At 38.2% G+C, this 23,973-nt stretch overlaps 2 protein-coding genes across 25 annotated transcripts in view; one reads left to right on the top strand and one right to left on the bottom strand.

Moving 5' to 3' along the window:
- KYAT3 (kynurenine aminotransferase 3) overlaps window positions 1–13,649 on the bottom strand; it is a 28,876-nt gene extending 15,227 nt beyond the window's left edge. Inside the window, exons 1-5 of one of the 5 annotated variants that reach the window (XM_025163664.2) lie at window positions 13,439–13,648; window positions 11,776–11,837; window positions 8,093–8,193; window positions 5,122–5,180; window positions 1,374–1,518 (exon numbers count right to left, since the gene is read on the bottom strand). In XM_025163664.2, coding sequence (XP_025019432.1) covers window positions 1,374–1,518; window positions 5,122–5,180; window positions 8,093–8,191 — 303 coding nt within the window. In that variant the 5' untranslated portion in view covers window positions 8,192–8,193; window positions 11,776–11,837; window positions 13,439–13,648. Of the gene's footprint in view, window positions 1–1,373; window positions 1,519–5,121; window positions 5,181–7,202; window positions 7,300–8,092; window positions 8,194–11,775; window positions 11,838–13,438 lie in introns of those variants that run through there. The other 4 variants (XM_088153174.1, XM_007423636.4, XM_025163666.2 and 1 more) reach the window with 4 other exon arrangements.
- Window positions 13,650–20,031: 6,382 nt separating this feature from the next.
- Window positions 20,032–23,973, top strand: part of LRRC8B (leucine rich repeat containing 8 VRAC subunit B) — a 47,943-nt gene continuing 44,001 nt past the window's right edge. For 14 of the 20 annotated variants that reach the window (XR_015798360.1, XR_015798359.1, XR_015798357.1 and 11 more), the window contains exon 1: window positions 20,032–20,423. The gene's annotated coding sequence lies outside the window, so the exon portion shown is untranslated. The remainder of the gene's footprint in view (window positions 20,424–23,973) is intronic. The other 6 variants (XM_088153424.1, XM_025163660.2, XM_088153422.1 and 3 more) reach the window with 1 other exon arrangement.

The following is a 23,973-nucleotide window of genomic DNA, read 5'->3' as shown; positions in this document are numbered from 1 at the left end:
CTTGTAGGCTACATAGGCCTACTGTCAAAGCTCTCTGGGCTTGCTTCCTGCTTCACTTGTGCATGTCTGATCAGCTTTTTAAAAAATGTTGCAACCCTACTCCTCAGGTTGTCACCACCCAGAGATTGAGAACATCTGCCCTAAAGATTTATATCTTCCACAAAAGTTTGAGATCCCTCAGCAAACTGTAGGAGCCAATGTCATATTGCCTGTCTCACTGTTCTAAGGGATGTAGCTATGAATACTCTGAAGACTGTACTTATTCCCTTCACCTACATTACCTATTTATCTTGGATAATGTTTAATGTTTTAATGTTTAAGTCTTGTGTCTCTACATTCTGTACCTCTAAATCTTCATACCTGTTGGATAAGAGGAATAGCACCTTTCTAATAGCTGGATGAAGAAACATTAGCTTGAAAGAGCCAACTGCTAGGTGGCTTAGGTTCATAAGGCAAAAATAAATTTGAATATTGGCTTTTTAAACTCCGATTACAGAAAAAGAGAGAGAGAGAAGGTAAACATACATACAGTAATTAAAGCCTACTAAAATTAGCATTTCCTAATGAACTAAACAAAACACATTATACAATAACTTTCATCATATTTTAAAAAATAATATAATAAAACTATCCAAATGATACAGCTGCAGGATTGCAGAATTATTTTTCCTGGCTCTTTTCTCTCAATATTATATCTAAGAATAAGATCCACATACAAGTAGAGGCTGACAGAAATCTGAATATGACATAATTATATGGCATAAAACACATGGAATTTCTTCTTTGCAACCAACATTCTACTGAAGATCTTTTTTATAAGATCACAAGCTGTGAAAAATGATGTAGCAACAGACAACTTAAACTTTTCTTTACAATACTATGAAGTAGATTAACTAGCTTAAGAAAATGTACCAAGACCAGTTCTGTATTAACTATTATTCTATCTATGTAAACACTCTTATTAATTACATACATGTACTGAGTCTTGCAAAGCATTTTGCTTTATCATCATCTTTATCATCATCATCATCATCATCATCATCATCATCATCATCAAACAGGGCACTGAACAGACTAAGGTTTGAACAGAAATTCATATTTCACATATCTCAATGTGCTCTGGAAAACTCTGGGAAATCCACACTAGCTCAGTTTAATTTATTTAATATGTTGTGTGGATGGATGAGATGGGAATTAATTGCATTTGCACATAGCTCTGATATAGGTGATGCCACAGAATAGGACCTTATATTTCTATTCAGAATAAGAATCCAAAACTAAGAAGGGTAAACAAACCAGATGAGAAACATTCAGGCTATGCAATTCATTTAAAGCACTGTCTTCAGAGAAAGTCAGGCACATGATATACTCACAAAACCCCGGGTATACTGGTTCAGCCTATCCACCGAGGATGCTTTTGCTAATTCTTCTTTAACATAGTTAGGAGGAGATATGTCTGGAAATCCTTGTCCAAGATTAACAATAGTGGGATCTGCAGCGACTTTTACAAATTCCACCCTATGGAAAATAGAAATTACTAGACAACTCTGTGACCCGTTGAGTCATCCTTTGAGAGAAAGGTAGTGCAGTCTGATGTGACCTGAATGAATGTTAAATTTTAGGCTAACCATAATTTTTTTTACCCCAATGCTAGATGGTCCCATGATCATCTAAGAAGAGCATGTATCACAAAAAGAAAAATAATTGTAGTGGCAAACGAACTTCAATAAGTCAATATTTACTTACCTAAACAGATAAACAGAATGACCACAGGCAGGTAAAAAAGCAGTGGGAGCAGGAGCAATTTCCTGCCGGTTTCCCCATTGACTTTGCTTGTGGAAAGCTGGCAGGGAGCACTGGAAATCACAATCACATGACTGCGGGGACGCTGCAACAGCCACAACTTTGTGAATGAAACTGGTCTGAACATTGTGGAAATTTCAATTCCATAGGAGTAATGGGTCCCAGATTTTTTACACATTCTTTAAGTTAGTGGATTTTAGGTACCTTGATTCAAAAATTGTTCCGATATAATGCACTGTTTGGGCTAACTTGAGGGTACAAACAGGCAAACAGATAAACACAATGAGAATTTTAGTAATAGATAGGTTGCAATCCTATAAAATCTCAAGAAAGACTAACTCCATCTCTGTAGAAATCATAACCCAAACATAGTAACAATGTGCAATTTTTTTTTTCAAATTCGAATATCTCATTTTGAGTCTGAAATAACCATTCTAGCCTTACTGGAAGCGTGTCCAATGCTGTCCTAACCATTCTGGAAATATTTTATGCTCAAAAGTGCCTTCCTCCCTCAGAAGACCAATTTCAGACTTGGGACACTTCTGGAATGATCAGAAGAACACCAGAATATCTCCCATAAGGCTTAACAATCAATCAATTTCAAATTCACAACACCCCTTTAAACTAGAACAAATTAAACTACGTAGCGAGGTGACGGTTATTGCAGAGGCCTAGTTGCTAAATTACCATACAGGAAAGCACTCTGATTACAAAAGCCTGTTTTGATGCTATACAGCAGCCATTAACATAACAGGCCTCCCTTCCATGTAATATTTTGTATCCAAATTATAGGACAAGATATATGGGCTTAAATTTTTCCACTCACGTGCATGTCAGCCAATAAAATGCAGGAAGAAAAGAAGAAACAGCACACAGGAACTTCATATTAAACACTGTATATTTTTTGTGGTTATAGGGGAAAAGAGGAGATCATGTTTGCCAATGATCATACAACTTTTTAAAAGTTTCAGAGGGAGGCAGATAGCATACCCATACTTGCTTCATTACAAAGAAATGAAATGACCCCTTTCTGATCAGTCAGCCAGACTATCTAATCAAGTGTTATTACTGTTTTGTATCATTTATATATTAATTCTGTTATGTTTTACTCTTCTGTACTCTTCTATTTCAAAGAGTACATCAAGACTGAAGTGGTAAATACATTTGATAAATAATAAATAACCAAGCAACCATAAATGGGCTACAATAACCTCTACTTACCTGCTAGAGTGGTAAGAACAGAAAGGGCTGACCTACGTTAGTTGGTATCTTTTCAGCAAAAAGTTTATAAGCTAAAAGGCTTATACATTAGGAATGAGTAGAGGAGGGAATGTAGCCCATGAAAGAGAACTTTCTACAAACTTTGATACTACTGTATTGGTATACAGGTAGTCCTCATTTAGCAACTGCATTGTTAAGTGACCATTCACAGTTACAATGGTGATGAAAAAGTAACTTTGCGACCAATCCTCGCATTTACTACCTTTGCAGGTCTGTAAAGCAAAGGAAAGCTGAAGTAAGATCATAAGCACAGTCACAATTTCACTTAGCAACCACTTGGCTTAACAACCAAGTTGCTGGTCCCAATTGTGGTCGCCAAACAAAGGTCGCTACCTTTAGTTAAAAATGTTCATTGTACTTGTGCTACAAAAATCCAGACTAGCTCTAGACGCCAGCAGAGAAATTAAGTTTTCTGTGTCTTTTTCCTGCCATATAATGGCTATCCAGATCTTGCAGTCCAAAAATAGTAACTCTAACCGAGGTTCTGTGGGTATTTGTCAAAAACTGAAAATTGTGAGAGATTTATATTTACACATATTCACAAAATAAAACCAATACATGCAAGAATAGACACTTCTAAGACTCATTCTGTTCAAAAGTGCAGGTAGTCCCAACTTACGACCACAATTGGGACCGGAAAATTTGTCGTTAAGCCATGCAGTTTTTAAGTGAGACGTCACATGACTACAACTTCCAACCTTCTCTGCCAGCTTCCCCATTGATTTTGCTTGTCAGAAGCAGGCTGGGAAGATCACAAATGGCAATCATGTGACCGCAGGATGCTGCAATCGTCATAAATACACAACAGTTGCCAAGCAGCTGAATCACAATCACATGATTGTGGGGATACTGTGATGGTCATAAGTGCAAGGAACAGTCATAAGTCACTTTTTTCAGCACTGCTGTAACTTTGAATGGTTGCTAAACAAATGGTCAAAAGTTGAGGACTACCTGTACTTTAAAGACGCTGCAAACCAACTGATCTCAGATTTTTTTAAAAACAGAAAAAACATTCTCCAAAAAAACCTAGAATTTCCTAGTATTTATTTATTTTACAGTATTTATAGTACAGTCAATCAAAAGGGATCCTGGGTGGGATTAAGACAAAAAGAAGCTACTAAAAATAGCACATACAAATAATTCGAAAATTATCATAGATGCCATTTATTTAAACTAAGCCAAAGGCCTTAAGAACATAAGCAGGGCCCTGATGGATCAGACCCCTGGCCCATCCTGTCCAACAGTCTGTTCTGACAGTGGCCAACCAACTGCACAAGGAAGCCCACTATTCTCCCAGCAGATGGCCTTCAGAGGCAGTCACACTGCCATCAGTGCTAATAGCCATTGATCCCCATGATGGCCATGAACTGGTCCAGTTCTTTTTTGAAGCCAGCCAAGCTGGTAGCCAGCACCACATCTCGTGGTGCTGAATTCCAAAACTGAAAACATGTTGTGTAGCAAAATATTTCTAAACACCTACTGGAACAACACTGCTTTGGGCTGTTCGTACCTCCAGAAAGAAAGTGTATTTATTTATTTGTTTGTTTTTTGGTTAACAGATTCTGTAGCCTGAAAAAGTTTCAAAACCCCTGGCTTATTCAATCCCTTAGCCCTATATTTATTCTTAACTACTAAGTGTACACTAAATTAAGTTTTAGGCATCTCCATGTTTAATTTCTGATATTATTTAATGCAAGTATATGGATAGAACTCAATAAAGATAAAATCAGGAAAAATGCCAACATTTCTCCTGGGAACTTAGAAGAAAGATGAAAAAAAGTGCTGAGATGTAAATTGCCAACTTTTCAGCTGACTTCTGTAGCTGCATCTTTAACAACAGCATGCTGTGCAAATATTTAGAAGTTTACCTCATGATATAAACCATAATGTGCTGATCTCTGCAATCAAAGTGATACTGAAGGCACAAAGGCAGATGAAAAATTGGTTTCCCTACACACACTCTCATTATAAGCTGTAATGTTCTGATGTTTAATTATTCATCAAATTAAATTAATGTTTTCATTCGTTATTACTTACCACACATTGCTATCAAGCCCTTCAATTCGTTTAGCATTTTTGTGCTTGAAGCTCATGGCCTGGCAGCAAAAATCAAAGAGATAAAAGGACTTTTGTTAGAGCTAAAAAGGAGCATATTTCCAGACAGTATGGTAATGTGTCACCTCTCCTTTTATATTTCCCTCTAAAACTGATCCCCACTGATGGAATAACATAAACAACTATAGCCCAATATAAAACTAATTTCACTCAACACTGAAGAAGAAAACAAGAGTGAAAATAGGCAAGAAAATATATCTTGTATGAAAAAGTACTACAACCAAATGAATGGATAATGGATATACGGAAAAAGAATGTGGAAGCTGCTTCAAGCAGAGTAAGAGGAAGTACAGTTGTACCTCGGTTCACGAACTTAATTCGTTCCATGACCCGAAGCAAATTTTCCCATAAGGTTCAATGTAATTACTGTTAATCCGTTCTGGCGTGGAGGACAGGGAGGCGGCTATTGCTTGGAGGGAGAGTCCTCCTCCCTACGACCACGTGTCAGGGATGGAAAATGGCCGCGGACCACGTGTCAGGGGCGGAAAAATGGCCGCGGACCACGTGTCAGGGGCAGAAAAATGGCCACAGACCACGTGTAACGGGCGGGAAAATGGCTGCGGACTGTGTCACAGGTGGGAAAATGGCCGCGGATCCTGTTCGTCACCCGATCCAGCGTTCGCGAACGGAGGCAAAATTTTGCAACCGGAGCTGTTCGTGACCCGAATTGGTCGTGAACAGAAGCGTTCGTGACCCGAGGCACCACTGTATGTGTAGAGTTACACTCAGGAGAAGTATGAAAAGGATGCTTGCTGGATGCTGAAGTGAAAGAAGTTGTGGATGAAAACAAATGTGTGTAAAAGATTGCCACAAAAAAAGAGGATGAGAAAATACTGCAAATGAATCTATAAATAAAAAGATAATTACGAAGAAAGTAGTCAAAGAAAATAAGGAACAGATAAGTTTAAAAGAGAAAGAGCAAACAAAAAGTGATTTTGAAGGAAAATTTTAAAAATCATTTGAGAATGGGTGAAGGGCTAAACAAAGAGCTTCCAGCAGAGTGAATAGAAGTAAAAATAAAAATTGTAAAATGATTTGGGATGAAACTGAAGTGCTGAAATGCTGTTATTTTGAGATTTGTTAGGAATGATATACGGGTAGTCCTTGTTTAGCAACCACAAATGGGACCAGCAACTCGGTTGTTAAGCGAAGCAGTCCCTAGATGAACTGCGACTGTGTTTATGATCTTACTTCAGCTTTCCTTTGCTTTACAGAAGGTCATAAATGTGAGGATTGGTCATAAAGTTACTTTTTCATCACCGTCATAACTGCGAACAGTTGCTAAACAAGCACTACCTGTCAACCATCCTTGCTTTCAGCATGTCGATACACCAATTAATACATTGCCTTTGTTCTTTAAATTTCTCACTTTTTTCTTTTATCATCAACTTAATCTAGCCACAATTTTCTCCTTTTTCCCTTTCCTCTTGACCCATTCCCTTTATATGACCAAACCACCTCAGAGTGCTTCTGTCATACTGATCATACACTTTATATTCAGTCCAAATTCATTTAGTATTCATTTGTTCTGGATCTCACTATTCTTGTTTTATCACACATATTTCTTCATGACTCCATTCCAACTGCACTCAGTTACTTGTTACATTTCACCTGATATAACTAACTTTCCAAATAACAAATTGGGAAGAAGTGTGCTTTTAGTACAGAGCCATTTTCACTTCTCTCAATAAGCATTCATTCACTGTACTAGACCACATTCTCCATCCATTTCCCCATCCTTAATACATATTCTTTAATACAGAATCACATTGTGTAAGATGGGCGGCTATATAAATATGGCCGGTAAATAAATAAATAAATAATAAATATTCTACCGAGGTACACCATCTATTTGCTCTAGCTTTTCACCTTTTATAATATAATTTGCAACTGTTCACTTTCCCTGTCAAACACCACTACCTTGGTGTTTGATACATTAATTTTCAGATCCATATACCGTATTTTTCTGACTATAAGACGATAGTTTTTTCTAAAATCCTTACCCTAAAAATTGAAGGGCGTCTTATTCAAGGAAGTCAGCCAAGAATCGCAGTTGCAAAACTGCCAAACTTTGTTTCTGCAGAGAGGCTTCTTTCTATTGCTAGCCTCCAATCACGAGTGAAATAGCTTGTCTCCCAAACAGACTTCCTCCAATCACGAGCCTGATGTAACTGACATCAGCTGATGCTGAACAAACCAATTAGAGGAAGGCTGTTTGCAGAAACAAGCTATCTGCAGTTTCACTCGTGCTTGAATGGAATCAGTTATGCAAAAGAGCCTGGAAATAGAGCTGCAGAGAGACGGTTTGGACCTCCTCCCACCGAGTGTATCAGGTAAATGTTAACTAATTACTAAATAAAAATGTGTTCTGCACTATCTTTAAAATACTGATTTTTAAATTTTGGGCTAGAAAAGTGGGGGGCGTCTTGTACATGGGGGCGTCTTATTGTCGGAAAAATACAGTACTTCATTGCATCATATCATCTAACATTTGCTGCAAATCAAATCAGGTATTTGACCAACAGTGCATCACCATTATCTGCATACAAAATTATACATACATTTACATCCCCAACAAATTCATTTCTAACATTGCTACAGAATTCCTTAAACAATTATCCATAAATATATTATGGGACACTAAACATATTTGTCTTCCTGCCTACAGCCTCTACCACGTTGCACATTCTATGAATGAAATGAGAAATTGAAGTTATTATCCCTCTAGATATGCCAATTTCTCTATTTTACTTGGCAGTACTGATAAGCAAAGAAAGGATTTTGAAGAAATTTAAGTTATGCAGTTCAGGATAACTGCCATTAGTGATTCAATAGTAAATGTACCAAAAGAACATGTATAATTATGAAATCTATGAAGAGACTGAATACATACTGAGCAAGCTGAAAATCTGAAGTGTCTCAAAGGATAACTAATCTTCAGTAGAGATGTTCTAATGCCAAGACAACTGAAGCACTGATGAGCAAAGAACATTCCTGTGTAACAATAAGTGTTTAAGAAAATAAAATAATACACAGATACCACAGTGCCAAATAACAGGCAAAAACTGTATTAATATTTTTCAAAATATTTTAAAATGAATATATACATATATATTTATATTTATATTATACAGTTTGGTAATCAGCCAACAGATAATAAATGGGAAATAGGAAATCAAAAAACATGAGGAAGTCAGGAAGGATAAACCTACTTGCTGAACATGCTGAATTAGAACGAAAGTGCAAAAAATAGTAAATATATTTAGTTAGAAAAGAGCAATAGGATCAGAATTATTTCCACTGGAATATTTATCACAATTTAGCCTCCATTCATGGACATTCATAAATTCTTAAAAGGAATTCAGAAAGTAAAAATAAAGAGCATTTTCACTATATAGAGAATCAATCCACCAAGATCTGTTTGTACCTTTATTTACAAGCAACAAAGCCATATATGCATAGCGGTATACTGAAGTGTTCGAGTAATATTAATAACACATTATATTTATATGCTGATCAATTCTCAGCGACTCTGACCAGTTTACAAATTGTTAAAAACATTTAAAAGAAGAAAACAACACAAAACAGAAAGAGCAAAGATGGCAGAGACAACAAACCCGGGGGGGGACAAAGACAGAGAAGAGGTTTTCAATCACGCTCGCCAAGGGCCTGAGCTAAGAGCCAAATTACGATGATGGTGATGATGATGCCAAATAATCACCAAAAAATTATAACAAACTCAAGGATGATCCTACAGAACTAGGTAAAAGGGGGAAAAGACTAAATGGATTATTAGTTTATTTACCATCAATGACCAGCAAAGTAGTTATAACACTAAATAAAGCAACACTTAAAAGCAAAACAAATATAATGGAAGCAATAAAACCCTGAGGACTTGCCATTAAAATCTACATGTATAAAAAGTAAGCAAAATAAAATAAAACACAGCAAGACAAAATAGACAGAATAACAATAAATTTAAGATAAATTTATCTTAAAAGGAAGTAAAAGGAAATAGAGCACACTGCATTAAATTTTATGATCCACATATAAACTTGGTAAGATCTGAATTGCTGAGTTCTGATAGTGGATCCAAATTCACCTAAAAAGAGAATATTGGGGCAGAGATGCTAACCCTTAGAAAACATTGCTGAGGGAATAGGTTCTGCATGTAGTGAAACTTACAGTCTGCTCCGTTACTTTAATATAATTGCTTTGATGTTTTCACAATTTCTCATTACAAAGGCTAGAGTTTCTAAAGCTAAACTGAAAAGGATAAAGAGGCATTCTCTTGATAGAGAATTCTGCAGCTGAAGACTTCTAGTCCATTGTTTGTATCACAGGTCTTTTTGGGTTGCAGCAGCATCCAGGGAGTCAAAAAAATCAATATGCCATCCATGACCATACAGTCAAACCTGCCCCTTTGGATATGGCATGTGGCAACAATACATGTACAAAAAGGGTGGGGCTTCAATTACTCAATTGAAGCTGCCATCTTGATTTTTTTGACACACGCCCCAACACCTTTGATGAGTTCACAAGAACTGCTCCAGGACACAACACACTAGGCACCACTTGGGATTTTTTCTGTTTTGTTAATACAACAAACAAAATAGTTTCTATTTTCTGTTTTAGCAAGAGTTATTTACAACCAGGTAAACCCAAAATCTTCTCTCTGTTCTCTCTCTCTGATAAATGCAGGGGAAAAGACAGGAGTTACTTAGACTGGCCAGCATTCTCTCTCTCTCAGCCTAGCAGTCACTTAGTCTCTGGCTGATAGAGCTTGACCTCAGTGGAGACCCTCTGCCCAGCGCTGATTTGTCCCTCCTCTGCTTCAGCACTTTTCTCCAGATTGAGCCTGGCTTCACTTCAGGAAACTTCAGACTCTCCTTGAACTAACAGTCCAACAGTGTAACATTCCTTAGTCCATCACAGGATTACCAGCTATCATTACAGCAACCTTGTTGTTGTTGTTTAGTCGTTAAGTCGTGTCCGACTCTTCGTGACCCCATGAACCATATTGCGCCAGGCCTTCCTGTCCTTCACTGCCTCCCTGAGTTTGCTCAGTTTCATGCTCAACAGCAACCTTACAACAACCAATAACAAACAGTCAACATACAATATCATCTAAATCCTTTGTGAGATGCTAGACTTCACCCTTCCTTCTCTCCTTCCTTCTTCCCTTTTTTAAAGATTCCAACTCTGCTAGTTCAGCACCTGGCCGTCCCTTCTCCAAGGGGAAAAATCTTTCCATGGGCAAGCTATCTCTTACTCTCAGCTAACCAGGACAGAGTACCTCTTTGGATTTATGGGTGGCTATATGACAGAATGCTAAGGAGCCATGGATGATAGCAGAATGTCACAGTTTGGTTCAATAGATCTATAGCCATATAACACATAGTATACAGATTAATTAAGTGGTCACTTATAAAAAAGTAAAAGTCCAATATTGGATTAATTACAGAATAAACTGGTTTCCAGGCAAAAACAAGATGCACTCTCTTTGTATTGATTGCCATTTCTCATTTTACATTTGGTCCAAAGCACAAGAATGAAATAAAGGTAACTCCTACCAAGTCAGGGGTCTCAGATTGTTTTGGGAGCAAATCAAGGAAGAACGAGGCATCATTTAAAGAAAAGCTGTTTATCGTAGTCTATACAATCAGTATTACTGTTAAATGAGTTTTGATGGTTCATGAATTGTCTTCTGAGTGATCTAGTGACAGAATAAAAATCTCCCCCCATCCCATGTCTATGATACTGCACTACCAGATAAAGAATTGATAGAAGATGCAAGACCATCAAAAAAAAGTTCCAATTTCCTAAGAACTCTATGTTTATTACTTTTGGTTGGTAGCAATGAGATTTTAAGGCATATTTATTTGGAAATAATTATGCCACTTCTATCCAAACAAACCTCTGCAATTAAGAACTGACTCAATACAGAAAAAAGGCAACAAAACTAAAAGCTTGAAATAGCTTAGTTTCCTCTGAAGAAAGATCTGTAGAAAGAGACTTTTAATGAAGTGTTGGAGAGGATCTAAGTATTTTCCTAAAGATGTGTGTTTTCCTAAAAAGTAAAGGGAGCCCTGATGTCTGTCTTAAGATAGTAGTATACTCATCATGCTATTCCCTTTCAAACAAAGGAATTTTATGCAAAGGGCAGAAAGTGGCAAGCAAGTCATAACATGAGAAAAGGAAAGGATATATAGTTAAATTTAGTTTATACCAACTTCATTCATTATACCTGTTTCAATTCTTTATGAACCATCCTTGCTTGCAAATCCCTACATTGACTCATATAAGGCCTTTTGCTCTTTAAATGTTTCACCTCTCTCTTCTTCAGGATTTCTCAACTCTATCCTACTATGACTTCCTCAGTTTTCTACTTTCTCTCAACACATTTAGTTCATGTATTTGTTTTCTATTCATTTTTTCCTTAGCACATTTACTTAATGTTGGTCAACCCACTATTCAATCCACATTCATTCATCACTCATTCTTTTATCACCCTGTATCTTCTTGCTTTATCACACACATTTCCTAAGTAACTCATTTCCTCTGCATTCAGCTTACCCTTATGTTTCTTCTGACTAGGTATCCAGCCTTAACTGCACCCATGCCAAATGCAGCATTCCCTGTTAATAGCAAGGACAGCAGCTGTCAGTTTGGCCCATTTTACAGACAGCTTCTTGAAATTATTTTTATGCTAAATAGAGAAGACAGCCTGCTTCCTCTCAAAGTCCAGGAACTCTACTGACCCTTACATCCTGCAATGCTTATATGTTATTTTTGTTGCATATATTTTATAATTTGGTAGGGATTGTGTAAGAATAAATTTGAAAAAAATGCTTTGGGAGTGTGACAAGACATGTAACTAAGCTGAACTCAGTAACTATAATTAATACAGAAAGGAAATCAAATATAAATAAAGCTGGATCTCTCTGCGATGATAGGGCACTAGAACTTTCAGTCAAAGCATGGTAATGCATGGCATGTTCTCCCAGTTAATATTTGGGGGGGGGGAATCAGGAGGGAGGCATTTGGGAGGGTGGGTAGGTCTCAAAGAAACTCAAGTCCTACCTATAGGAAAATTGCCATCTGTCAGAATGACAGATTTATGAATATATATTTAATGCCAGGAAACACAAGGGTTGGCAGCCTATAAGAAAACTGTAAAATATAAGTTACTACAAGTCATCTTGCAGTGCAAGCCCAAGAAAATACGTGCTGTAATGAAGTTAACCTGAAATGTAATATTAAGGAGCCTGTTTACAAACTATTATAATTTATGTAATACAATTTATTTCAGTTCGTTTACTCCAAAAGTCAACTGCGCTGTATCTTCCTCACTTTCCATTAAGTCTTGTTATCTCACACATATAAAACAGAAGTGAAGGGGGGGGGTTTTAAAAAAACCAGAATTTTCACATCAGGAAAGGGTTTGGTGATAAGGGCAAAATCAACAGAGCCTTTAGAGGTAGGGATATCATGATTAATTCAGGAATAGTTGAGTTAGGCTTTGATTTTGAAGAAGAAAAGGATCTGTTACAGTGCACAAGACTCTCTAGATATTCTACACTGAGCTCAGGGGCTATCCAGCATGTAAACAGACTTAGCAATTTCAAAATCAATTTCAAAGTCAAGATTTCAGACAATCTGTTTGTATTTATACCCATTTATTATTGGTTTTAGTGTCAGGGGCTAGGCATCCACCTCGGTTTCCTTTGCTAATTCGTCTCTTAAAAAGACTTAATATTTTCACCACTTACCAACCTGTTCTTTGATAAAAGGAGACTACTGTAGTCATTCAGAAAGGAGCAAAGTTCACTCCACGCACATTCAAAATATTGAATGCCCAAAGCGGAGGGGTGAAAGCCAAGCAAATCTTACAAGAACTCCCTGGACCAAACCCATACTGTTCTCTCCCAAAGGGTGCTGTTCTTCCCATCCATTGCTAACTCTGCAACTCCTTTCCCGCTTTCTTATTTCTCCCATCCTCCTGGGGCAGTAAAGGCGGATTTTCGTTAAAAAAAAAAAAAAACACCCTCCCGCGGAAGCCATTTTCCCCTGGTCTTCTTGCTCATTCGCTTGGGAAGAGACTAATGACCATTTTAACTACGGAAGGTAAGGAACCAAAGCCCACGGGGACGCGCTCCACGTCCCCTCGATGCTGCAGAGACGATCTCTAAAAGTTTCAGCGCTTTCTGCGCCCAAATCTACAACGCTGCCTCCTTACCTCACACTTGTCCCCCGCTTTCCCCGGATATGGCGTGTCCTTCCCGAAAAGGCAGTGAAAACAAAGTGGGGATGGGCTAATCGCCGGGGAGGATAGACTCTGCCTGCCTTGAGTCCTTTATCGCAGTCGCCCAACAAGCCACGAGAGTGGCCGGCAGCACGCGCGTGAGCATCCCCGCTCGCAGTCCACCGTTGTGTATCTCTCTTCCCAGACCAGACCATTTCAAAACGAAGGACTCAACATGCATTCTTTGCAAATGGCGTGTTTGCATGCTCGCCGGGCACCCAAAAAGCTAGCATGGGAGACTCAGTCCAGTCTTTGCTTTTACAAACTATTTTCTCCATGTGTAAGGAGCGTTTCCTTTGGGGGGAAAAAGGTCAAATATGTAGCATCCTACCTGTAGGCTTAAGTGGTACAGTCCAGCAGAGTTATGAGTGTACAGTATATATCAAGTAGCGAATAATACCAATCTGTTCCAATTTTCTTCAAGAGATGCCACCTCTCCTTAGCAGTGAGGAGCGAACCAAGCCTGTAAACTGTTTAAACAAAGCTGAAATCTGATGTGCACTTTCTTGGGTGAGTGTCCATCGGATGCACTGGGATTTTCTTGTAGGTAAACACGCGCACGCACACACACACACTTGAGCAGAAAAAGTGATATTTTCTCCTGTCTCTTCATATCAAGCTTGTCCTTGAAGACCAAAACTGTATTGGGCCAAATATGAATTGCTTCAGAGTATTCTTCAGTAAAGAAAGAGGATGGCACCATTGTTATTCATAAAAAAATAATTACTCAGTATGGACACACCCACCCGGGCCATCCCCACCTAGCATCTCCTCCATGCAGTATGGTTGCTGGTCCCCACCCACCCCACACCCTGAGATCAGCCTCTGGCTGAGGCACCTGAATGGCAGCTTTAGAAGTTCTGTTCCTCTGCCAGCATTTTCCCTTGCACCACATCTTCTGCTGGAGCAAGTTGTAGAATGTGGTCACCATGCAGTGTGTTGGGCCACTTGCTGGATATGATGCAATTTGTGTAGCAGCAGCTAGGACCTTCATTTGCCCCTGGGGCTGTGCTTTGGGATGGCTCTCTTCCCCCAACCATGACCCCCTATGCTCCTTCAGCATTTCCGTGTGAGGATCAGACTAAGAAATAGCTTTCCCAAAAAAAAATTTTTCCTGTCTTTCTCTTTACATTTTCAGTTCAGTTGCACAACAGCAATGCACAGGGATTGCACGATAAGCATAAGCCCACCTCTTCCTTATTTCAGTTCATTAATACCATTAATAATAGCTGGTCCAGCAATTGTGATATCCTCATTCATGGCGTAGTTTATGTCATCATCCTCTCATTGCTAGCAGTCCCAAAACTCACTATGGCAGGACATCAGTTATCATTACTTTGGGTGAGCTTTGGGAACCTACATGCCACATGTGCATACTGAAATGCAGCAGTGGAAATGTGGAGCTTCCTATCTGGGGGATAAATGGAGAAGTGCAACATTGCTGTAGTTATTGGGGCTTCTCACAGAGAGGATAGGGAGTAGTAGTTCCAGAAGTGCCCATTGAAGCCCATTTCGTTACAGCACTCATAGGAGCAGCAGCTGTGGTGGCAACTTTTTTGTGCCATGTGTGATCATTCCCTTGATCTCCTATGGAAAGCTGCCATGACTAAACCTGCTGTCTCCACTGCCCCCGTTTGTCCTTGTGGTACAGCTGCCTGTTCCCATGTTCATTCTTGAATCCAGTAACATCACAATGGCTGATGCAGCGTAGATACCAGCAAACAATGCTGCAGGACCACATGGAGGAGAAAATCATCACACTCCTGGAAATCTGGGATGATGCCAAGATTCAAAAGGACTTCCAGTTTCTGCAGGCTGGGTTCTCTACTCTAGAAACTGTTGTGCAAGCCAATGTACTTTTGCCTATATTCCACTGATATATTTAGGATTTATTGTCAAAGACAGGTAGTAGTGTATTGATTATGTATGTTGGAATAGTTGTGAGATGGAGACTAAATAAAATTATTTTAGATGACAATGAACAAGCCCTGCCTAAGGGATGAATATTTGTTTTCATTTCGCTAGTAAAAATTGCTGCTTCATACAAAATACAGGGTTATATGGAAGAGCAGTCTGTAATGTGGAAAAACAGAACGATATATTTTGTATTCAGTTTCAATTCCTGCAATCTCTAATTAAAGAAGAATTTTGGATAGCAGGAGTAGAAAAGCTTTCCATCAGAATATCTGGGGAGAGAGTATTCTGGACTAGATTGATTATTTAGGTTAAGCATGAGATAAATACTGTACTGATCTTTCAGAATCTCTGTTGTGTATTTCAATCTTCAAATAACTACTCCAAATTGGTCAGTAGAGGGCAGTGTTCCACTAACTACGTTTCTTTAAAGCTTGAGACTTTTAGATGAAAAACAAGTTTAACAAATGTCTCCTTTGTGGTATATATTCATGATACTGAAACTTTGTGTTGTAGTCATTGTTTTTGATGAAAATATATTTCTTCTGGAATTTCTCACCACCCAGACAATATCATACTATGACAGCTTATAAAGCAAACACACTCTGTAAGTAGGAAAGAATATGTAATATATATTAAATGTGATGTGATATACATTTTTCAGCATCAACACTTTATCAATTAGTTCAGTAATCAATATTTTCCACACTGATGGGAGACTTATTAATTTGAATGTTATTTTTGGAATAGCATGTTGTTGTTTTTCTTTTTATTCTAGCACTAATCTTAAGCAAGACAACTAATGCAATAAGGAAAGGAAGAATTACTTCAGTTTTAAAGCTAGTGATGGATAGATTTTTGTGCCCTGCTCCTACATCTATTTACTTGGTAAACTTAAGCTACATTGAATATGGCTTACTCACTAAAGAATGTTGTTTTTTATTTGCTGAAATAAAGAAGATTCATTACTCCTTTGTCCCATAAATGTTTATTGTGACCTTTTCCCATCAAACAACATCTGTAGACCAAACCTTGTACTGTATATATTTACTCAGATGCAAGTCTTATGGTAGAGCTCACTTTTATATAGGCATACTTAAAACAATAGCCTAAGGCCACAAAAATGGCCTTCTTGATAATGTGCACTAAGATCATCAGAACCCAAGCCATGCCAAGGTTTGAAGTCAGAATCTGAACTTTTTGTATAAATAATTAGTAAGTTAATGATATTGTCTCAAAACAAACGAGCCAAGTCCACATGAACCACATCAGAATTGCTAAGATTTGATTGTACACTAACTGCTGAATTGAAAGCTAGACAATATAGGAATCTAGAAGTTATAAATTCATGGTAGCCTGGTCTCTCTTTAATTTATTGATTATGTGCCGTGAAGTTTGTGTTGACTCTTAGTTGTTGTCCTGCTTCATTTCAGTTTCCTAAGCTATACAGTCCAACTACATTTTCCAGATTATTATTTCCAACTATGGCATTCCAGGTTCCAACCCTAAACAACACAACTTGTTTGCATGTTTGGTCAATTTCAACTGAATATGACATCAAACGTACCAACCCTCTCTTCTTCTGCATCAGTGGTTGCAGATAATTGTTATATTAAAGGGTTGTCTGTGAAGTCCAACTGATATTATTCAGTCACTGATTGTATTGTAGCCAAGTATTGTTCTTGCTATACCCTTCATAACTATGAAAGCAATGCCACTCCTTCTTTGTTTTTCAGGTCCTGAGGAGTAAACTGTGTGATCATCTGACTGAATGTGTTCAATTCCAGTCCATCTCAATTCACTGATAACTAAGATGTCAATAAGTAGTTGATTCACTTCATATGTCACTATGTGGAGGTTTCTCTTCATCCCATCCTTAATAAAAACCATTCTATGCCACACTCCAGCCCTGGGAATCCAACCTGAAGCTAAATTTGTTCAAATTCAAAAATTTCACACACTCATAATAAAAAACTGATCTTTACAGAGTTTATCACCCTGCCCTTTGCATTTGGAATACCTCCATCCATTGATGCAAACTCAGAAAATTGGGTTAAATTATTAAATTTAACAATTGGTACATGAATTGTGCAAGCACAATCAAAATGTATGGAACATTGAAGTATCCACTTTTTTTGGATACTGCCACTGTTGTTATATGATTGCATCAAGTGGCTAGTTTGTTCCATTATATAGAGATATTCAAAATGCTGATTATGTCATCTATCACATTGAAAAATATGTTTCCCCTAGAACTGAACTGATATTATGATTATAATAGATATAGAAGCAGAATTGGCATGCAGTCTACCACAAGATAGTGGTGGTGGTTCTACTGTCTGATCATCACAGTATGGCCTGTTGCTTTCGGTCGCATGGATATGTAAGCAAATAAATGCATTCGTCCAAGGGTTGTTTTAGAGATGCATCTGTTTGTTTTATTTAGGTAGATAAGTAGAAACAGTAAAGAATCTTGCAATACCTTAAAGATTAACAAATGTATTATTGTGGAGATTTCACAGAACACAGTTCAGTGCAACCATTTATTTGGTTGTGTTCATATGATATACTGAAATACAAACCAGCCAACCACATTTGAACCAAGTATTTGGGCAAAGCAGTCTGGGTGGGGTAATGGTTTAGTGTTTCATGTAAGCCCAGAAAGTTGGGTCAGTTGAATAAACTGTGTTGAAGTTAACCATAGCTATCTACATCATACAAACATAGCCTTTAATTGATTTTGTTACATCATCTCAGTTTTAGATTTTTTGTAAAGGAGGCACTGTAAGTTAAGAAACTTCTTTATAAATTAATAAGATTTTAAGAGAGAAGGAAAACTATTTTTAGATTGCAGAATTGCACAATAAAGAAAAGCTGAGTAGTCCATTCATCTGTAATTAGTAGACAAGGGTAAATTAAATATACCTGCATCTTTTACAGCACAGTGTTTGGGAAAGATTCCTCTTGAGGTATAGACAGCTCATCCTAGAGAAAGTACAGTTGTAAGTTGAATGTCAGCCTTTTGAATGACTCTGCCAGAAAAAGAAACAGCACTAACCCCCTCACCACCTGTTTGCTTTTGTGATGGAGAAACAGCAACAGAAAGCAAAAGATTGCATCCTGCTAGGTTACCAATAAGATAGCAGTTCAGCCACCCTCTCCACTTGTCACACTGCTTCTAAGAAAAGGCAGAGTAAAGAATGCTAAAATTTTTACAAGCTGAGCCTATGCCTATTTATTCAGAAGTTTCACAGAGTTGTGTAACTCTGTCCTGTTTTAGGACACAGCCAACGGCCTAAATTCCATTTTGAGACATTCATTTACTAACTAAATTCATTACATACACCCCAGCTCCAAAGACTGGGCAGTTAACACTACTAAGATTAAAAATACACATTACATAAATGCAACATAAAACCAAATCCAATAAAAATGGCAGCCTGGTCACCATAAAAATCTCAGTATAAAAATGGGACCATTAAGTACTCCAACTTGAGTTGTAGAAAATAAAAGCAGGATATACTTCAAAATAAATAAACAAAACAAACAAACACTCATTTAAACAAAGCCAGTACAGAGGGAGCCAGTTGTACCCCTGAGGGCAAGGTATGAAAGCCATCACAGAAAAGCACTGCCTTTGATCCCCTTAATTTCTGTAAGGGATGAGACTCTAAATACTCACCTGCTTGCATGATCAGGTCAGACAGATTCCATATGGTGGAGACACTCCATAAGGTATCTTGTAGGCAAGCTTCAAGTAGCTTGAGTTGGTCTTGGAAACCTATTGGTAACCTAATGCAACTGGAGGATCATTGTTACACAGGTAGTCCTCATTTAGTGACCACAATTGGACCAGCAAATTGGTCATTAAGCAAAGCAGTTGCTAAGTGAAACCACAACTGTGCTTAGATCTTACTTCAGCTTTCTTTTGCAGACCTGCAAAGGTGGTAAATGCAAGGATTGGTCAGAGTTACTTTTTCATCACTGTCAAAACTGCAAACAGTTGCTGTCCAAGGCAGTCACTAAATGAGGACTACCTGTAATATCAGGCTCTGTCTCCTGTATTCTAGGCATCATTATTTTATAAACAGCTATGCCCAGCTCTTTTATTCATAAGGACCCATAAGGTCTGAATAGTAAGAAGCAATAACAAAAGCCTTGCCACCCCACTGAGCAAGCTTAAATGGCCAATGCTTTGGGAGCTGCATTATACCCTTTGGAGTAGCCCCTTACAAACATTCAAGAGGGGAATAAGAGGGAAGCGAATCTAGTGCTTTTTAAGACCACTTAAAATTTAGGGGAGGGACATCCAAGGACGGACAGCTACCTAAATAAGGACAGGCCTGCTTCGGAGGAAACCCCGTTGCGCTCAGTGAGGCTTACTCCCCCTCCCCAAAGCAAAGAAATTGAGCCGATAGGGTCAGCTGAGGACACTCTATGCGCGTTCAGCCTCCGCGTTCCTTTCCGGAGTCGAAACGAGGCCGACGTCCGACGTCTCCCTTCTGAGACAAAACAAAAAAAAAAAGCAAACACTCCTTTTGTTTTCTCCCCTCTGTCCCGTCCCTTTTATCATTCGCTCCCTCCCCCCCCCGCGGCTCTGCCTCGCGCTTCCCTCCGCGCCCAGTCAGCGGTTCCGCCAGCCAGGATCCTATTGGCAGCCGCGACGGGTGACGCGCAAAAAGAGCCGGGCGGAGTCTGAGCCGCCGAGCCTCTGGTCGAAGCCGGCTCCCGAGCCCGCCCCTTTTTTATTTATTTTCCCTCTTCGGTGGTTTGCTTTCCTTTCGCCCTTCCGCGGCCGTGGAGGGGTGCTGTGGAGGAGCCGGGCGGCCCGGCGTGCGTGCCGGGAGGCGGGCTGTCGGGGTCGCCAGGAGGCGGTTGGATCCGGTAAGCGAGAGTGGAAGTCGGAAAGTGAAAGAGAAGGCGGGCAGAGGCGCCGTACCTGAGAAGGTTTACCTGACGTTTGCGGCGTGACGATTAAGGATTGAGTTTCCGCCCGTTCTCTTAGGTAGGAGCTTGGCGCAAATTCCTGACATCTGTTCTTCGGGCATCTTTCACCTTGTGGAAAGATGGTGGGAAACGATTACGAGAAGGAGTAACCGGCTGTGTCTCCGCTTGCAACTCTTTCCCAACCCCTAGCGATTGTTTTTCCCCCGCACTTAATTAAGCTGTCAAACCTGCTCCTTGCTCGCGTCTAAAGCATACGAAGAAAGGAATCTGAGCGTGTGTAAAGTGCCTTTCCCTTTCCAGTGAATGGAGATGGTTTTTCTTTATACAGCTCCTGAAGTGCTAAAAGTCCACGGAGCTTAATCTGGCATAGATTGCTTCGGTTCTGATAAACGTGGACTCCAGGTTGCAAAAGCTTTTGCTTTTTTTAAAAAGAGTGCTAGCCTTCATGAGCCACAAGACTGTTTCTGCTTTGCTGGTTCTGAAGTGGCTGGTACCAGTTGCCACTAACAGAGATCACAGGGAAGGACTTCTCAGAGCCTAGTTGGTATTGAGAGAAGCGTGAGGCCATGCTGTTGTGGAGAAGACAGCCATTTCTTCCAGTACCAGAAGTATGTTTCTTTGCTCAAAAACACTTGTTTTGAAATGAATCAAATATAAACATGCTTCAGTCACACTGTAGTGTGTTTTTGTTTTACAAAGAAAGTCCTTAGTGATGACAGGCATTGTAGAAGAGTCTTATTTGTCTATGGTGACCAAAAATCAGGAGGAGCCTGCTAGCACCTTTTCAGACTAAAAAAAAAAAAAATTAAAAAGGCATAAGCTTTTGTGAGCTCATCAGATGTGTTACTTTGAAAAGGTGCTAGCAAACTCTTGATTTTTGACTGATTGCAGGCTAAATCTTATTTTTTTGACTGAATTAACTTTAAAAAATGGGATAGGAGTTAATTCATTGTACTTTCCCAGCTGACATACTATGATCAAAATTTCTGTTATATCTAAATAAATTCTTTGAGACAGAAATGTTCTCTTGACTGGGTTCACAGAACTTACTAAGCTAACTTAGTTTGTCTCTCTGTACTATAGCAGATGTGGTTATTTTATGGCTTTCTGAGACATAATTGACTTAAACCATGGAGTGCTGTATGAAGACAACCATTATATTTGCTTACCTATAGTAATTATTTCATTAGATTTATATCCTCTTATTCATGAGCTCAAAGTGACATACACAGCATTCCCTTCTCCCATTCTTTCTCACAACAACCCTGAGGAGTAAGTTGGGCTGAGGGATTGTGATTGCCCCAAAGTCTCCCAGTGAGCTGTGTTATTAAGACACTGTTAACATGTTCATTCTGTTTGATTACCTGTTTTCTGTAATTATCTAAGAAATAAACTATAAAGAATCATTTACAGCATGAATCTTATCATAAAAATTTGCTCTTCTTTCTGGTTTCAAGGTACAAAGCCACTCATGTTAATATTCCTCTGTTGAAGGGATAAAAACAGAAATTGGTGATGAGAGTTAGTTGTTTTCTTGCAAGCAAATGGTAATAGGTTAGGTTCTATATATTTAGGAAGGGAATGTAATAGAAGAAAGCGGTTATCTGATTTTATGCAGTCTAGATATGGTAATCTTAAATTCTGGTAATCTAATAAAATTGACTTTGGATTATATTTGTGTCCCTAAGTGAAACTAGAAGCATTGATAATTGTTTTACTTCTCTAATAAATCCAAGATATGTCTAAATAAATGGCTAGATTAAACATCTTCCAAATAATGTAAATCTTACCTCAAGTCTGAATTGGGTAGCCTGATATTCAAAAAGTACTGACACCCTATTTGATTTTTAAATGCCTTTTGATAATTAGAGAACTGGTACAAGTTGTACAAGTTAGGCTTCGTTGCAATAAAGATGATTATTCCACCTAAAAATCTATTCAAGGCAATTTACAACTGAAATATCTGAAGCCAATCAGTTTGTTCAGAAAAGACAACCAGCAATTTATCAAAACTCTCAAAAAATGCTTAGAAAATTGTTTTACCTCTGGAGAATTAGGCAGCATCCCAAAAGCATTTTTTGATTCACTATTCAGTAGGATCAAAGACTACTCCACCCTAAAGTTTGTGTAATTAAGGGCAAGAAAAAATGTGACTACTCCATTTTTCTGTAATTAGTAGACATTCTGCATAGGAGCAGGGATTAACTCTCCAGTAGTTTCTTCCTCCCCTACCACCTTCATTAGATTCCTGCATCCATGTTCTTTATTCTAATAGGCTTTAGAATAAAGGAAATATTGCTTTTGTTCTGTTATTGTCAGCCCTGATGATTTAAAAAATTCAGTTATAACATAAAACACTTTTACATACTTTTACCATTTGTGTGTGTAGTGGTTCAGAATTTCTAAATCAAAGAGGCATATTTGATTTGAAAAATTCACGAGTCAGCTGCTGGGTCACAAAGAACATTGTTAAGAAAAAGTGTAGCCTGTTAGCTTGGCATAATGTGGCATTTACTGCTCATTTGGAAAGATGTGTTCCCAAAAGAAAGCTAACTGGTGATTAGAGTGGAATTTATAGACACTAAAAACCAGGGTGCCATCTGAGTAGAATGTCTTTCCTATGTGACAATTGCAAATACATCTATTTCCCACCCCTCAAGATGCATTTATGCTTGACTTGCTTTCATTAAGTTGAACTCAGTTAATATGCCTAATCTAGACATAATCTTCCGAAGTGCCTTTTCACATCTATCTGAAAAAGATAAAAGGAAATAAAATTGATCTGATCATTTTGTATTTAAATAAAACCATTTTGTATTTAAATAAAACCATGATTATTATGAACATAATATCCACATATTATACTTACTGGGCTAATTGTTGAGTACAGGAGCATGGTTCTTCTTTTCCTTTGTCTATACCTGAAACTTCTACATGTATAGATCACTGCTTTGTCTGTGTTGATAGCAAACATATAACATATATATTTGCATCATGATTCTGGTAAAGGTGCTAAGAGTTACTTGCAATATATCTATGATAACATATAGCATAACCATGAGAAAAAGTTCCAAAAAGAATCTGGGCTAAAAAAACTTTAAAGGCAAAGCTGAATATTGTTGCATATTAAACATGACAGGTGTTACGCATCAATAACATTTCAGTATTGCATTATGACCCTAGAAAAGGTCCTGTTTCTTGTGCTTAATGGAATTATATTCTATGACAGCAAAGACTTTGAAGCTGGCCTTTCTTTAACTGCTGTCTTTTGCTGTCAGTAATAGAAAATTATGTTACTATTCTTTGAACCTATTTTCACAATCATTCTTAGGGTAATAAATAGGCAAATGAACTCTTCCCTTCTTGAGTTCTTCCTATTTTACTATTTGTAGTAATGCAAGTAGTATATCTGTTGATGGCCTTCCTTCTGCCATATCAGTACTATTTCTGTGGTCTGCCTGTAAAATGTGTTTTTGTGACATATCAGCCCAGTTCTTCTGCATGCAATTCTAAACACTAATATTGTTACCATGTAGACCCTAGAGTGAAATGGTTGTCTTGTATACACAAAAACAAGGGAATTTGTAACATATAGTCAAGCTGAAAAT

Source organism: Python bivittatus, unplaced genomic scaffold (assembly GCF_059951505.1).
Source record: "Python bivittatus isolate LINGU-HERP-01145 unplaced genomic scaffold, Pbiv_v1 ctg000700_np1212, whole genome shotgun sequence".
In the NCBI taxonomy this organism is placed as follows: domain Eukaryota; kingdom Metazoa; phylum Chordata; class Lepidosauria; order Squamata; family Pythonidae; genus Python; species Python bivittatus.
Note: the sequence above shows the minus strand (reverse complement) of the source record. Positions and strands in the feature narration are given on the sequence as shown.